Source organism: Hemitrygon akajei, unplaced genomic scaffold (genome assembly GCF_048418815.1).
Source record: "Hemitrygon akajei unplaced genomic scaffold, sHemAka1.3 Scf000057, whole genome shotgun sequence".
Taxonomy (NCBI): domain Eukaryota; kingdom Metazoa; phylum Chordata; class Chondrichthyes; order Myliobatiformes; family Dasyatidae; genus Hemitrygon; species Hemitrygon akajei.
In genome coordinates, this window is record NW_027331943.1 from 4,130,000 (window position 1) to 4,144,910 (window position 14,911).

At 43.9% G+C, this 14,911-nt stretch overlaps 1 protein-coding gene across 1 annotated transcript; it reads right to left on the reverse strand.

Moving 5' to 3' along the window:
* Positions 1-10,738: 10,738 nt before the first annotated feature.
* Positions 10,739-13,581, reverse strand: LOC140721572 (uncharacterized). Its single transcript, XM_073036403.1, has 2 exons — positions 12,375-13,581; positions 10,739-12,302 (listed from the first exon to the last, which is right to left on the reverse strand). Exons 1-2 carry the CDS (start codon positions 13,311-13,313, stop codon positions 11,688-11,690), a joined length of 1,554 nt encoding a protein of 517 aa, XP_072892504.1. The 5' UTR covers positions 13,314-13,581; the 3' UTR covers positions 10,739-11,687.
* Between the last annotated feature and the right edge of the window lie 1,330 nt (positions 13,582-14,911).

Consider the following 14,911-nt stretch of genomic DNA (forward strand, 5'->3'; position numbering starts at 1 on the left):
TCTAAACTGAAGGTACATCAGCGAGTTCACACTGGGTTGAAGCTGATCACCTGCTCAGACTTCGGGAAAAGATTTTCTCAGCCAAATCAACCAAGTGTGCATCATTGAGTTCTTACCGGGGAGTGTCCGTTCACCTGCTGTGAATGTGGTTAGCAATTCACTCAGTAATCAGACACAAACATACTTTATTGTTCCCGAGGGAAATTGGGTTTCATTACAGTCGCACCAACCAAGAATAGGAAATATAGCAATATGAAACCATAAATAATTAAATAATACTAAGTAAATTATGCTGTTATGTACCCCGTAACTGGGTTAACAGACCAGCAGAAATGGAAGGATACGTTGGAGTCTGGTGGTACTTTAACTAAAGGTGTTTGTTAGTAAAATAAGCAAAACAGTAACAATAATGCAAATATACATATAAAACAGGTTAGCAATAATAAACATAGAAGTCTAGGAATAATAATCAATAATAATAAACAAGCTCTATGAATGTCTAGGGGTAAATGAATAGTCGTAAGAGAATATAAAGTTCAGTTCAGTTCGTCCATGCTGAGGTACCGTTGCTGTGCTGCAATTGTTGGAGAGGGAGAGAGAGAGCGAGAGCGAGCATGAGATTGGGCAGCTGCAGCAGGCAAACCTTCTGTTGTCTTCTTGTGCCATTGTACCGTTGTGGTCATTCGATTATGACCCCTCCGTTCTCAGCTGGACTGTTCTTCAGTGGTGGACTCGTCACTCTGGCATGAGTGGACACACACACAAGCCCCCACCAGCCCTGCCGTCACACTGTGAGCTTTTGTGACCGATCTCCTGATTCGGTCCTCTAAGCTCCCACCCTCCTGTGGGTGCACAACACTCTTTCAGTGACCACTGCTGTGTCTGAGGAGTGTCTCCCCAGACCCGTCTTTTATCCCCACTGACAGGGTATCAGCCATCCATCAACTCAATATGTCTATGTCCATCAAACTAGGCCACTCCTGATGTCTCCTCAGGAATGTTAACGAGGAAAGAAGTGTCCCTGCAGCAAAAGGTTTTGTTTACCTTTCCATCAGTGAAGAAGCCATAATACATAAATCAGTCGTCTCTCTCTCTCTAATCTGTAGCAGATGTCTCTACCTCTGTTCTTCATCTCTCTCTCTCTCTCTCTCTCTCTCTCTCTCTCTCTCTCTCTCTCTCATTAGCAGCATAGTCCTCAAAGGTGGGGGGGGGGGAAGGGTCAGCTCTGGACCCCATTTCCATCTGGTCTGTTCAGCACACAGAACACCCCCACCCTTCAAAGAATTTTCACCGGGGTGAAGATTAACTAGTAAAGCACATTACAGAGTCTAATCTAATACAGAAGTGGTTTTTAACTACAAGGATAACACAGATATACTTTCAAATTAACACCTAGATAAACAATCAGCAATTACATTATCATTTCCCTTTACATGTTGTATTTTAATATCAAATTCTTGTAACAACAGACTCCAACTTAATAACCGTCTATTTTTATTCTTCATTTTTGTCAAAAATACCAAGGGGTTGTGATCAGTATAAACTATCACTGGTTTCTGTGCTGGACAAATGTAGACCTCAAAATGCTGTAATGCCAGGATAAGTGACAGTAATTCTTTTTCTACAGTGGAGTTAATTCTTAGCTTAGGTGTATATCACAAAGAGTGAACCAATACATGTGTGATTATAATGTAGTACATTACAGAAGTTTGTGCAAATAGTAATCTCTATTTTACTTCTAAACTTAACTTTCAGTCAACCTACTATGATATCATCTTTAACTTTCACAAGCTTCATCCAGAAAAACAAAGCTTATCACCAATGTTTTCTAAACTAAGCCCATTTTCTGAACTTCCACACCACTCATTAATTTTAAGCAGGTCATTAATTTTATCTTCAGGATCTTTAATTTGATTAGTTTCCTTAATGACACTAGCAGATGGTCTCTCTGGGCCAAAACAACACTTCAAGTTCTGCCTCTCCAAATCACATACTTGAGCAACATCACCAAGTTGTTTATCCTTAAATTTCAAAACAAACACCTTGTTAACAAACCATTGTTTAGTTAACAGTCCCTTCCCTTTGCATAACAGTCCTGGAACCAAACCTGACTTTACATTTACTTTATTCAAAAGTCCAGTAACACTTTTTCCCTCAGTATCTTCAATAACATCCATCTCACCAGCTTTTATCTCATCACTAACTTTTAACACAAGTGACTGAGAATCCTCACTTTCTACTGGTGCCAAGTTTAACCCTTTCTTCACTGAACCAAGTCCATCTGACCCAAAAGGATTGCATTGCTTTTTAACCAAATCAGACACCTCAGACCTTTCCTGAGTCTCCACACAAGGTTCAATACCCTGTGAATCCACAGGTACCTTCACAACCCGAACACAGGCAAATGGGACGTCTGCCTCTTCTAGGCTTTCAATACCAGTCCCAGTTTCAAATTCCAAGTTCCCCTGATCCTCCCAGTTACTCTCTGGGCAACTCCCATCTGGAGTAAACTCAACCTTGCGGGTTAAAACAACCTCGTCTGCTAACCCAGCAGACTCCCTCAAGGTAGAGGCATCCTTTTCATCTCGGAAAGCCTTTGCATTATCGGGAACACACTTAAATTCTTCAACTACAACCAGCTCTGTCAAGCCAGACAGATCATCCGTGTCCAACCCTGGACCTTCTAACTGCCACATCTGTTCCTCATCTTGGCTCTGTGCCTCCATAAATTCCCTCCTCACTCCAAAATGTCCACCCAGGGGTATCTTACGGGCTAATTTCAAAATTCTGTTCCTTGACAACACTAACTCGGCTTTGTTACCCTTACTTCCCTTAGCCCCACTATTCTCCGTTTTGCCATCCTCCAACCTCTCCTGGTACAGGGCTGGTAAAACATCTCTGCTAAATCAAGGTTGGACTCAGCTAAATCAGCAGTTGTCTTAACAGCTTTCCTCGACATCCTTCTGGTGACTGCACCTGCGGGATGAAATTCAGAAACTATGAGCGGGTCCTCAGTCCTGGCAGGCTTGCTCATGAGCTGAACTGCAGAGAACACCCCCCCCCCCCCCCCCCCGCCCCGGCCAGGTCATTCCCGAGTAAGACATCTACATCGGGTATCAGGAGTGCAGACCGTACCCCTATCGTGACTGGTCCAGATATCAGGTCACTTTTCAGAAATACTTCATGCAACGGTATGGCCTCAGTTCCCTTCCAATCCCCTCTATCACGTTCTCGTCACTAGTATCTGTCTCACTACTGAATTCCAATGCTCTGCTTAGGATTAAGGACTAAAAAGCCCCAGTGTCTCTCCAGATTCTTATTGGTACTGGGGGTGACCCCTCACTCACAGATACCAACCCAGTTGAAGAGAATTTCTCACATCCCTCCTGAACTCGGTTTAGCTCCTCCTCTTTTAACGGCATTTCAACCGGCTTAACACAGCTCGTCGGCGCGGCCGCCTTTCCTTTCCCCGTCTCCTTCTTCGGAGCAAAGCACTTACATGCTATGTGGCCAGATTTCCCACATTTATAACACACAAAACTAGGAGACCTCCTGCCAGACTGCTTTTCCTCCTTGTCTTTTCCGGTAGACCCCGGCTTAGTCTCAGAATTACCCGGTAGGCTTTCTCTACCATCCCTACTACTCCTGTGGTAGCACTTATTTGGGGAAAATTTCATTTTATGGGTTAAGGCGTATTCATCTGCTAGCTTGGCAGATTCTGATATGGACTTATTCTTCTTCTCGTTCAGGTATGTCCGGACATTATCCGGAACACAACCTTTTAATTCTTCGATCAGGATCAACTTTCGTATGCGGTAGAAATCCTCCTCAACCCCTTCTGCAGCGCACCAGCGGTCAAAGTACACACACTTCTCGTAGGCAAACTCTGTGAACGTCTGATTCCACTGCTTCCTTAACTCCCTGAACTTTTGTCTATACGCTTCGGGTACCAGCTCATAGGCCCGAAGGATAGCCAGTTTTGCTTCCTCATAATCCTCTGCAACCTCCGCAGACAACGCAGCATATACTCCTTAAGCCTTCCCTTTAAGTACACTTTGTAACAACACCACCCACTTATCTCTAGGCCAGTTCTGGTTCACGGCCACTTTTTCCCTACAGGAAAGTGTTCTAACAACTCCGCCTTGAATATCTGCATCGTGACATAATGTTCAGCTATCTTACGTTGTATCTCTGCCATCATCATCCCTTTCTTAACCTCCTTGAATTCCAAGGACTCCACCATTTCCCACAACTCAGTCTTTTTAGCCTTCTTTAAACCCACAGGGTCCGGATTTAACAGAAACTCGTCAACATCCGTTTCTGCTGCCTGTATTTCTGGTTTCTCACACAACCAGATCAGATAAGGGAAATCTATCACTTTAGCTAAAGGTGTTTATTAGTAAAATAAGCAAAACAGTATCAATCATGCAAATACATATATAAAACAGGTTAGCAATAATAAACATAGAAGTGTAGGAATAATAATCAATAATAAGAAACAAGCTCTATCAATGTCTAGGGGTAAGTGGAAACCAGTCCAGGACCAGCCTATTGGCTCAGGGTGTCTGACACTCCGAGGGAGGAGTTGTAAAGTTTGATGGCCACAGGCAGGAATGACTTCCTATGACGCTCAGTGTTACATCTCGGTGGAATGAGTCTCTGGCTGAATGTACTCCTATGCCTAACCAGTACTTTATGGAGTGGATGGGAGACATTGTCCAAGATGGCATGCAACCTGGACAGCATCCTCTTTTCAGACACCACCGTCAGAGAGTCCAGTTCCACCCCCACAACATCACTGGCCTTACGAATGAGTTTGTTGTTTCTGTTGGTGTCTGCTACCCTCAGCCTGCTGCCCCAGCACACAACAGCAAACATGATAGCACTGGGCACCACATCCTCATCATCATCCGGCAGATGTTAAAGGACCTCAGTCTCCTCAGGAAATAGAGACAGCTCTGACCCTTCTTGTAGACAGCCTCAGTGTCCTTTAATCTAACCTTATGTAACTCTCGCTTTGGCTCTCAGTTTAATATAGGGGGTGATAGACCCGCAGCCCAGCCAAACTTAAGAAATCTTGTTTGGGTGGGTGCTGTGTGTTGTGTCCCCTGTAACAAATCAGTACCCTGAAATACAAAACGGTACACAATATGTGATTAAATGATTGAGCTTTATAATTCTTACTTTGACTATAGGGTTAGTAAAGAAAATAAAAAAAAGCAAAAGGGCCCACTCTCTCCATTCACATCTTCTCATCTCTCCCCTGCAAAAGAGCACAAAATCTCTCTTCCAAACTCACAAGAAAGAACATGTCTCTCATTGGATAGCCCCGCACTCCAAAATCCTGTCATCTCTAGTCGTAACCTAAACATTGTTATACTTGTGACAGACTACCGGTTTCACACTGGGGAGAAAGTTTCAATGAGCTGCATGCTGGATATTTGTCCATCACCGTTGCTGAATGCAATTTCGAGAGTGTCTGTCGGTGCTGAACTCTGCAATTATTGCTGCTGCTCACCACACCCAGTTCTGCACCCTGGTCACTGGGCATGGGAGGAGTTTCTTCTGCTGTACATTCATCTTTAATGGGACTGGAGTTTAATATTCTGGCTCTGAGAAAAATAAATCAGTTCTATTTTAAACTCTGTCTTGGTGAATTTACAACACACCTAGTGTACAGTAGAGAGTCAACTCAGGCCAGCTGGACCCTGTGATTCTGTTCCACAACAGTTCTTTTAAATCCTCCCGTTTTCCCCCTCTCACTCTCCTTGTGGTGATGGGTTCCAAACAGTCACCACTCTGTGGGTGAAGAGGTTTCCCTTTAATTTTCTACTGACTGAAGAAGTCGAGCTGACTGCAGTTCTGTCTGAGATGTTCTTCACACCTCTAATCTCTGGATGAGGAAGAATGACATTGGGAGTTAAACTCCTTAATCACAACTCATTTCCACATTATGGGTCACTTTCCCTGCTTCTAAAGTGTTGTTAGAGAACGCCACTGTTCTCTAAAGACTGAAAGCAGAATGGGAAACAATTACCGTAGTTGAATGTTCAATGAAGCAGGGTCAGAAACCAGAGGCGAGTCTGCACAGGGCAGAGTTTGGGGTTCTGGACGATGGTCGGGGTAAGAATGTATGATGAGGAGAAGGGAATCAGCAGCAGGATGTGGCAACGAATGACAGAGTAACAGCATTTGGAAGCTGATTGACAGAGAAAATAATTTGGTTGACTGATGACACAAGCAACACCTGGGGTGCGGTGCTCCACTGGTCAAGGAACACGCGTGTGTTGGGAATGGTTTTATCTGTTGGGGGAGTTGTTCCTGTTTGTTTATCCTGTAATATTATATCCGGATGGTTTTTATGGATTGTACTATCTGAAATAATGTATTATCATCTAATTTACAAGATTTTGACACTAAAACTGTATCGGGCTTGAATTTATGGTACCTTTATGAAGTGATGGAGGGCATTCATGAGTTTGTATTCTAAAGCAAGATTTTGGTGAATGATATTTGCCATTTGTTTGTACCTTTGTAAGTAATCAGATTGAGTTAAACTGCTGCAGGATCCTGGAATGTGTTGGATTGTGTCTGGTTTCTCTGGCATTTTCTGCACTTACTGCCTTGTTTGTTAATATTTCTTGTATTTTTGATGTTTCCCCCCTTTTGTCAAGCATCTTGTCCTGTATTTCTGCAGGGAACCCCTTTGTTTTTCGGGGAGAGGTCTCCAACTCTCAGTCAGGTGCTTGAGGCTTCCTTGTCACCATCTAGTCTGCTCAGATCGTTGGGATGTCTCCCATGGAGGGTCATACTCATTCCACTGGTTCATGGTTTCTTCCAGAGTGATGATCCATTTTTCTGAGTTGGCCTCTCATGTACGTGTTCTGGTCTGTATTTCTTATCACGATTGCAAATACACACATGGAGTGCTGAATCCTGTTCATTTTTGATGAAAATATATACTTAAAAGTTTTATCTGACTGTTTTTTCTTGTTTTTTTTATTGAAGTTCATCATCAAATATTTCCAGAAGATGTATTTCAGACATTGTAGATATATATCATATAATCATATATGCCACAAATCTCCACATAGAATTTATCTGAGGTATACACTTATAGAAAAGAGTGAAAGAAAAAACAAGCAAATAGAAAAAAAAACTATGTACAAGTAGGGAGTGATCTTTTTTTTTTACAACATATTCATTCATTTGTGAGAATAAAATCAGGCCTATGAGGCATTACATAGTTAAACAATTTTTCCCAGTGTGAATCAATTTGTTCCAGATTATGATTATCTTCTCCATTTTGTAAATGTCCATTGTAATTTCCATCCATGCATTTAAACTTGGGCTCTCCTGTGATAACCATTTCCTAGTAACAGTCTTTATACCAGCCGCCAACAATATATTCATTAAATATTTATCTTTTTTCAACCATTCTTGAGGTATATATCCAAAATATATGGTCTTACTCCCCAAGGGTATTTCACATTTAAAGATGCCATGTCGGGCATTGTGTATCCCCCTCCAATAGTCTTTGATAACAGGGCAGTTACAAAAAATATAATGATGATTTGCATTTCGATTTCCACAGTTTCTCCAGCAAACAGTGGGGTTACTATCATAATGGGATTTCTAAGAGGGTGTAATAAAATATCTTATCAAGTTTTTCCATCCGAACTCCCTCCATTTCTGAGAACTGGTACACTTCCATTGATACCTCCATATTATTGTCCATTCTTCCTCAGATATAATTATCCCTCCTTCCTTCTCCCATTTTGTTTTAATGTATGAAGTCAAATATGTTTTAAGATTTGACAAACCCTTATGCATGCTTGAAATAATTCTACTACCGTAATCTGATTTATATGCTTTTCTAACTAGCTCTATCATGCATGTGCTTGCCTTGGTTACAATTTTAAGCATCCTATTTACATACTGTCGCATCTATAAATATTGATAAAAATCTTGTTTTTCTAAATGTTTCTCTTTCAGCATTTCAAAGCTGAACAGTGTTCCTTCTTTCATTATGTTGCAAAGAACTGTTATTCCTTTAGCTGTCCAGTCCTTAAATCTAGCATCCAATTTATTTGGTGTAAAATCCGAGTCATATGCACACCATTGAAGAATTGCAGTATCTCCCTCTAGATTATATTCTTTTATAGTAGTTTGCCATATTTTAAGAGTCAATTTCACCCATGGATTATCAATAGTATTTATGTACCTTTGCAAGTTATTATCAGCCAAAATTGCTTGCATGGGGATGGGAAGTACTCGCTCCTCAATGTTTTTCCATTGAGCGTCATATGATGGGTTGCTCCAGCATATCACAGCTCTCAACTGTGCTGCAAAATAATAACCTCTAAGAGAAGTTAGGCCGCATCCACCCTTTTCCTTTGCTAATTGCAAAGTTTTGAGATGAACTCTAGGCCTTTTACCTTGCCAAATATACCTTGATAACATCTTGTTCCAATCATTGAATTGATTTTGATTAATCTCTATTGGTAGGGGCTGAAAGAGCTATAACAGTCTGGGCAGTATATTCATTATAATAGATTCAATCCTTGAACTGAAACTAAAAGAAAGGAATCAGGTTCCATCTTGCTAAATATTCCTTAATGTTTTTTTTATATAAAGGCTGATAATTACATTCTGATAATGTTGCCTAATCTTTTGGCATAATGATGCCCAAATATTTGAAAGACTCTGTTTGCCATGCCCAGTGATACCTACTTTCAATTTCTCTTGGTGGGCTATAGTTATATGAAAGTAATTGGGTTTTATCTATGTTGATCTTGTATCCTGATAATTGACCTTTCAAAGGATTGCATCAATCAGGTAAAGAGTATGTTGGTTGCCCTAGATAGATCAAAATGTCATCCACGTAACAAGCCAATTTATGCTCTGTCCCTTTACTAGTAATTCCCCATTTCGTCTGATGTATTGAGCTAATGGTTCCAGATATGATGCGAAGAGTAGTGCTGACCATGCACAACCCTGTCTTGTGCCCCTTTCTAGGGTAAGACTATTTGATAAATATCCATTGATTTTAATCCTAGTGGTAGGGTTGTCATATAGTGCCTGTATAGTTTTAATAATTGTTATGGAAACCAAATCTATGTAAAACTCTGTAAAGAAAATTCCAATTAACTGAATCAAATGCCTTTTCAGCATCCACGCTTATCACTATTGCTTTGATTTTTTTTGTATATATGATCCATAATGTGAAGTATCATTTGTATATTGTGCAAACACGAGGAAATCTGCAGATGCTGGAAATTCAAAGAACAGACACACAATGCTGGTGGAACACAGTCTCAGGCCGAGACCCTTCGTCAGGACTAAAGGAAAGGAAAGATACTAAGAGATTTGAAATGTAGGAGGGGGAGGGGGAGATGCGAAATGATAGGAGAAGACCGGAGGGGGTGGAGTGAAGCTGAAAGCTGGAAAGGTGATTGGCAAAAGTGATACAGAGCTGGAGAAGGGAAAGGATCATGGGACAGGAGGCCGAGGGAGGAAGAAAGGGGGAGGGGAGCACCAGAGGGAGATGGAGAACAGGCAGAGTGATGGGCAACTAAATATGTCAGGGATGGGGTAAGAAGGGGAGGAGGCGCATTAACGGAAGTTAGAGAAGTCAATGTTCGTGCCTTTCTTTCTCCCTTATCACTATTGCTTTGATTTTATATGAATTTGTATACAAGTTCTCTCTCTTCAGCAAGAGTCATTGCTTTGCCGCCCGGCTGGCAGTTTCCGCAGCCGCAACCCCCGCATTTTGGCTCGCATGCTGCGCCGATACTATCCCACTTCCGATTTCCACGCTCGATTTCCATAGCGGTTTTCTAGAACACGGAAGAAGTCATCTGCAGTTTTATAAGTTTTGAGGCGAAGGTCTCTTCTGACTTTGTTGTCCAGATTGTCCAGCAGTTGAACCGTTTTCACCTCTCTTGAACCGGTCGGCTCTCCCTGCCTCTGGAGTGCTTCCCAGTCCTTTCTCCACCTGTGAAAATCACGTCTGCTGCCAGGAAACTTGGGAAGGGCCGTCGGTTTCAGTCTGATGGCTGGCGTGGGAAAATTGGAGGAAAAGCCCAATGCTGTCGGTGTTAGTCTTTCAGCGTCCTCCTTTCTCCTTGCCTGTATGAAATGGGCCTTCTTGGAAACCAACTTGGGGACGTCGAGTTCGAGCCCCTTTAGGCGACTCTGAAGGTGCTTCCGATCCCCTGGCGGGATCCATCGTTCCCACCTCCTTTGCTGTCATTACCAGTCCTTGCAGGTGGTTAAGCATGAAGCCATACGCCTCCTGGTGGCCATCTGGTTGTACAGCAGCGACGTCTTCACATTCATCCTCTGCTGCTTGTAGTACTGTGAGCAATTCAACATTTCCAAAGTTGGTCCAAAGAGTCTCCTGGATCAGCCTCCTGATTTTCTTTAGTTTCAACTCACACTCATTTGCTGTCTTTGCCAGCTCGGCTTTTTGCTGTTCAGTTGACACAGCTACTTTCTCTGTGTTCAGCTCCGCCTCCCGTTCTGCAGTGAGTCCGGCCTCCGCATTATCATTGGCTTCCATGACTCTCTCGGCTTCCATTTTGAATTTATGGAAACTCACTCTGAGCTCCTCTTCAGACATGTCTTCATAGGTCCTGGTGATGCTGTTGGCCAGATGAGAAAACAATCTTTTTGCTGTCATTCTCTCCAGCTTGAGTTGCTCAACTGATTTCCCAACAGCTTGATCAGCCATGTTTGATTCCCTCTGCAGGCTGTTCACAGGTGAGAGTACAACTTTTTAGTGATGTTTTGATGTTGTTTTATCTGAACTTGATTTCCTTCCTTCTTCAGGACTCCAGGTTATTGCTCTTGCTGTTCCAGCTCAAAGCTCCCAGATTTCTGTTTCCTGGTCAAACAGTTTTGTCAAGCAGTATTTTCACTGTCAACCAGTTTTTCACTGTCAAGTCGGAGTTCTTGCTCCCATGTGCAGCTTCCCCACTTGAAAGGGACTGAATACGCCTACCCGAAGGTTTTAACTGGATTCCACTCAATGACCAAACAACTTTCCTTCTTTTTCCTTTTTTATTTTTATTTTCGCAAGTGTGGCAGTTGGTAATTATTAGTCTGTAGTCATAAATAATCAGCGGTTAGTCAGTCATTAGTCTAGTCAAGGATAGTCATAAGGCATTAGTCAGAAGGCAGTGGCAGTAGCATTAGCATTAGGATCAGGTGAAAAACTGGCTGCCTCTCGGACTTCGGAGACGATTTCAGACCTGCACTTCCGTTTCTCTACTGGACCGTTATGGTTCCAAACTGGGTGAACTCTCTCGAACGTTTGCGAGCTCTTCTTAAGCCTCGCGCCGTTTTCAAAAAGTGCCTGCATGCGATGATCCCGATGGCGGAGTTAACCCAAACACAGTGACAGCTGTGCTCCTTTCCCTGAAACAGTCTCAACAATTATTTAAAGTTCGGCATCTCACCGCGGGTTGTGACGCTGCTCCTGGCTGCCGATGTGACGCTGTGGGTTCTGCCCAAATGTTCTGGGCAGAAACCACCCTCAGGCAGTAGGTTCCGTCCTCTCTGCCAGTGAATTCTTGCTCTTTCTTAATACCTTCCTGAAACTCAAGTATGACTTGACAATCATGCACATTTGCTGGAGGTAGCCGAGAGAATCTCTTCCCAAAGTCTGAGCAGGTGATCGGCCTCTACCCAGTGTGAACTCGCTGGTGTCTGCGTAGGGCGGATGAATCTCTGAATCCCTTCCTACATTCTGAGCAGGTGAATGGCTTCTCCCCAGTGTGAATTCGTTGGTGACTGTGTAGGCTGGATAACTGTGTGAATCCCTTTCCACAGACTGAGCAGATGAACGGCCTCTCCCCAGTGTGAACTCGTTGGTGACTGCGTAGGGTGGATGAATCACTGAATCCCTTCCCACAGTCTGAACAGATGAATGGCCTCTCCCCAGTGTGAACTCGTTGGTGACTGCGTAGGGCAGATGAATCACTGAATCCCTTCCCACAGTCTGAACAGATGAATGGCCTCTCCCCAGTGTGAACTCGTTGGTGACTGTGTAGGGTGGATAACTGAGTGAATCCCTTCCCACAGTTCGAGCAGGTGAACGGCCTCTCCCCAGTGTGAACTCGCTGGTGATTTTGTAGATCAAATAATTGAGTGAATCCCTTCCCACAGTTCGAGCAGGTGAATGGCTTCTCCCCAGTGTGAACTCGCAGATGTCTCTGTAGGGTGGATGAATGACTGAATCCCTTGCCACAGTCTGAGCAGGTGAATGGCCTCTCCCCAGTGTGAACGTGTTGGTGACTCTGTAGGTTGGATGACCGAGTGAATCCCTTCCCACATTCTGAGCAGGTGAACAGCCACACCCCAGTGTGAACACGTTGATGTACCTTCAGTGTGGATGACTGAGTGAATCCTTTCCCACATTCTGAGCAGGTGAACGGCCTCTCCCCAGTGTGAACTCGCTGATGTATCTTCAGTTGAGATGACGAAGTGAATCTTTTCCCACAGTCTGAGCAGGTGAATGGCCTCTTCCCAGTGTGAACTCGTTGATGTACCTTCAGTGTGGATGACTGAGTGAATCCTTTCCCACATTCTGAGCAGGTGAACGGCCTCTCCCCAGTGTGAACTCGCTGATGTATCTTCAGTTGAGATGACGAAGTGAATCTCTTCCCACAATCTGAGCAGGTGAACGGCCTCTTCCCAGTGTGAACTGACTGGTGTCTCAGTAGGTGAGATGACTGAGTAAATCCCATCCCACAGTCTGAGCAGGTGAACGGCCTCTCTCCAGTGTGAACTCGCTGATGTACCTTCAGTGCAGATAACTGATTGAATCCCTTCCCACAGTCTGAGCATGTGAATGGCCTCTCTCCAGTGTGAACACATTGGTGTGCCAGTAGGTCAGATGACCGAGTGAATCCCTTCTCACAGTCTGAGCATGTGAATGGCCTCTCTCCAGTGTGAATTCGCTGGTGTACCAGTAGGTAAGATGACTGAGTGAATCCCTTCTCACAGTCTGAGCAGGTGAATGGCCTCTCTCCAGTGTGAACACGTTGGTGTGCCAGTAGGTCAGATGACCGAGTGAATCCCTTCTCACAGTCTGAGCAGGTGAATGGCCTCTCTCCAGTGTGAACTCGCTGGTGTACCAGTAGGTAAGATGACCGAGTAAATCCCTTCCCACAGTCTGAGCAGGTGAACGGCCTCTCCCCAGTGTGAACTCGCTGGTGTACCAGTAGGTAAGATGACCGAGTAAATTCCTTCCCACACTCTGAGCAGGTGAACGGCCTCTCCCCAGTGTGAACTCGTTGGTGAGCCATTAGGTCAGATGACCGAGTGAATCCTTCCCCACAAATTCAGCAGATGACCAGCCTCTGCCCAGTGTGAACTGACTGGTGTGTCCACAGGTGAGAAGACCGACTGAATCCCTTCTCACACACAGAACAGGTGAATGGCCTTGCCCAGTGTGAACTTGCTGATGTACCTTCAGTTGAGATTACCGACTGAATCCATTCCCACTGTCTGAGCAGGTGAACGGTCTCTCCCCTGTGCAAAATGATGGACGTGCCAGTTGGTCAGATGACCGAGTGAATCCCTCCGCACAGTCTGAGCAGGAAGGATGGTTGATTGAATCCCTTGCTCCTTAAATATCTAGTCAGAGACAGCACAACTGGTGTGTTGTGTTTGAATTCCCATAGACAAATTCCTTGTCGATTTTAACCTGTAAAAAGATTTAAAAATCAATCAGTGGGTGAAGGACAACATTTCAGATGAGATCACTTGAGTTGCCAAGGTGTGATCTGACATCACATTGTTACAGTGAAGTTCAACACATTGGAGAACGAAATCTCCTTCTAACTGGGCACAGTGCTGGTATCTGGAATGACCCCCAAACTCTCCAATGCTCTGTAAGAATGGGGCACTTATGCCATTTCCAGTTTGTGACTTGGCTCTGTTTGACTCTGTCCATTTGAATTATTCCCTCTTCCCACTGAGCTGAAAGGGTGTCTGGCCCCACAGTAACGGAAACCCTCTCACACAAATAGCCTTTGTTGACGTGCAGCTGGGGTTTTCCTTTATGTAATGTTCATTTAAAGTGCCACAGTTTCAATGCCATGTCAATATCTCCTGACCTGGCTGGTGGCATAGTGGCATCAGTGCCAGACTTCGGGACGAAAGGTCCTGAGTTTGAATCCAGCCGGCCCCCCAGCACGCTTTCCTTCCGTGCTGGGTTATGAGCTGGTGATCACTTTGGAAACTCACCCGGCAGATGTTTCCCCTCATGTTCCCCTGAATGTTTCACCTTTCACCCTTAACCCATGGCCTCTGGTTGTAGTCTCACCCCATCTCAGTGGTAAAAGCCAACTTCCATTTACCCTATCTATAAACCTCATAATTGTAGTATACCTCCATCAAATCTCCCCTCAGTCTTCTACATTCCAAGGAATAAAGTCCGGACCTGTTCAATCTCTCCTTATAACCCAAGTCCTCCAGACCTGGCAACATCCTTGTGAATTTTCTCTGAATTCTTTCAAAATCTTTACATCTTTCCTGTAGGTTGGTGGCCAAAACTGCAAATACTCCAAATTAGGCCTCACCAATGTCTTGTGCAAAGTCAACATAACATACCATTCAGTGCTTTGGTTTATGAAGGACTATATGCCAAAACCTTTCTTTCTGTCCCTATCAAACTGTGACACCACTTTCAGTGAAATATAAACCTGTATTCCCAGATCCCATTCTTCAACAACACTCCTCCATGTCCGACCAGTCACTGTGTAAGACCCACCATGGTAGGTCCCACCAACATGCAACACCTTGCACTTGTCTGCATTGAATTCCATTTTCCATTTCTCAAGCCATATTTCCACCTGATCCCATTCGCACTGCAAGCCATGATAGTCTTCTCGCAGTCTGC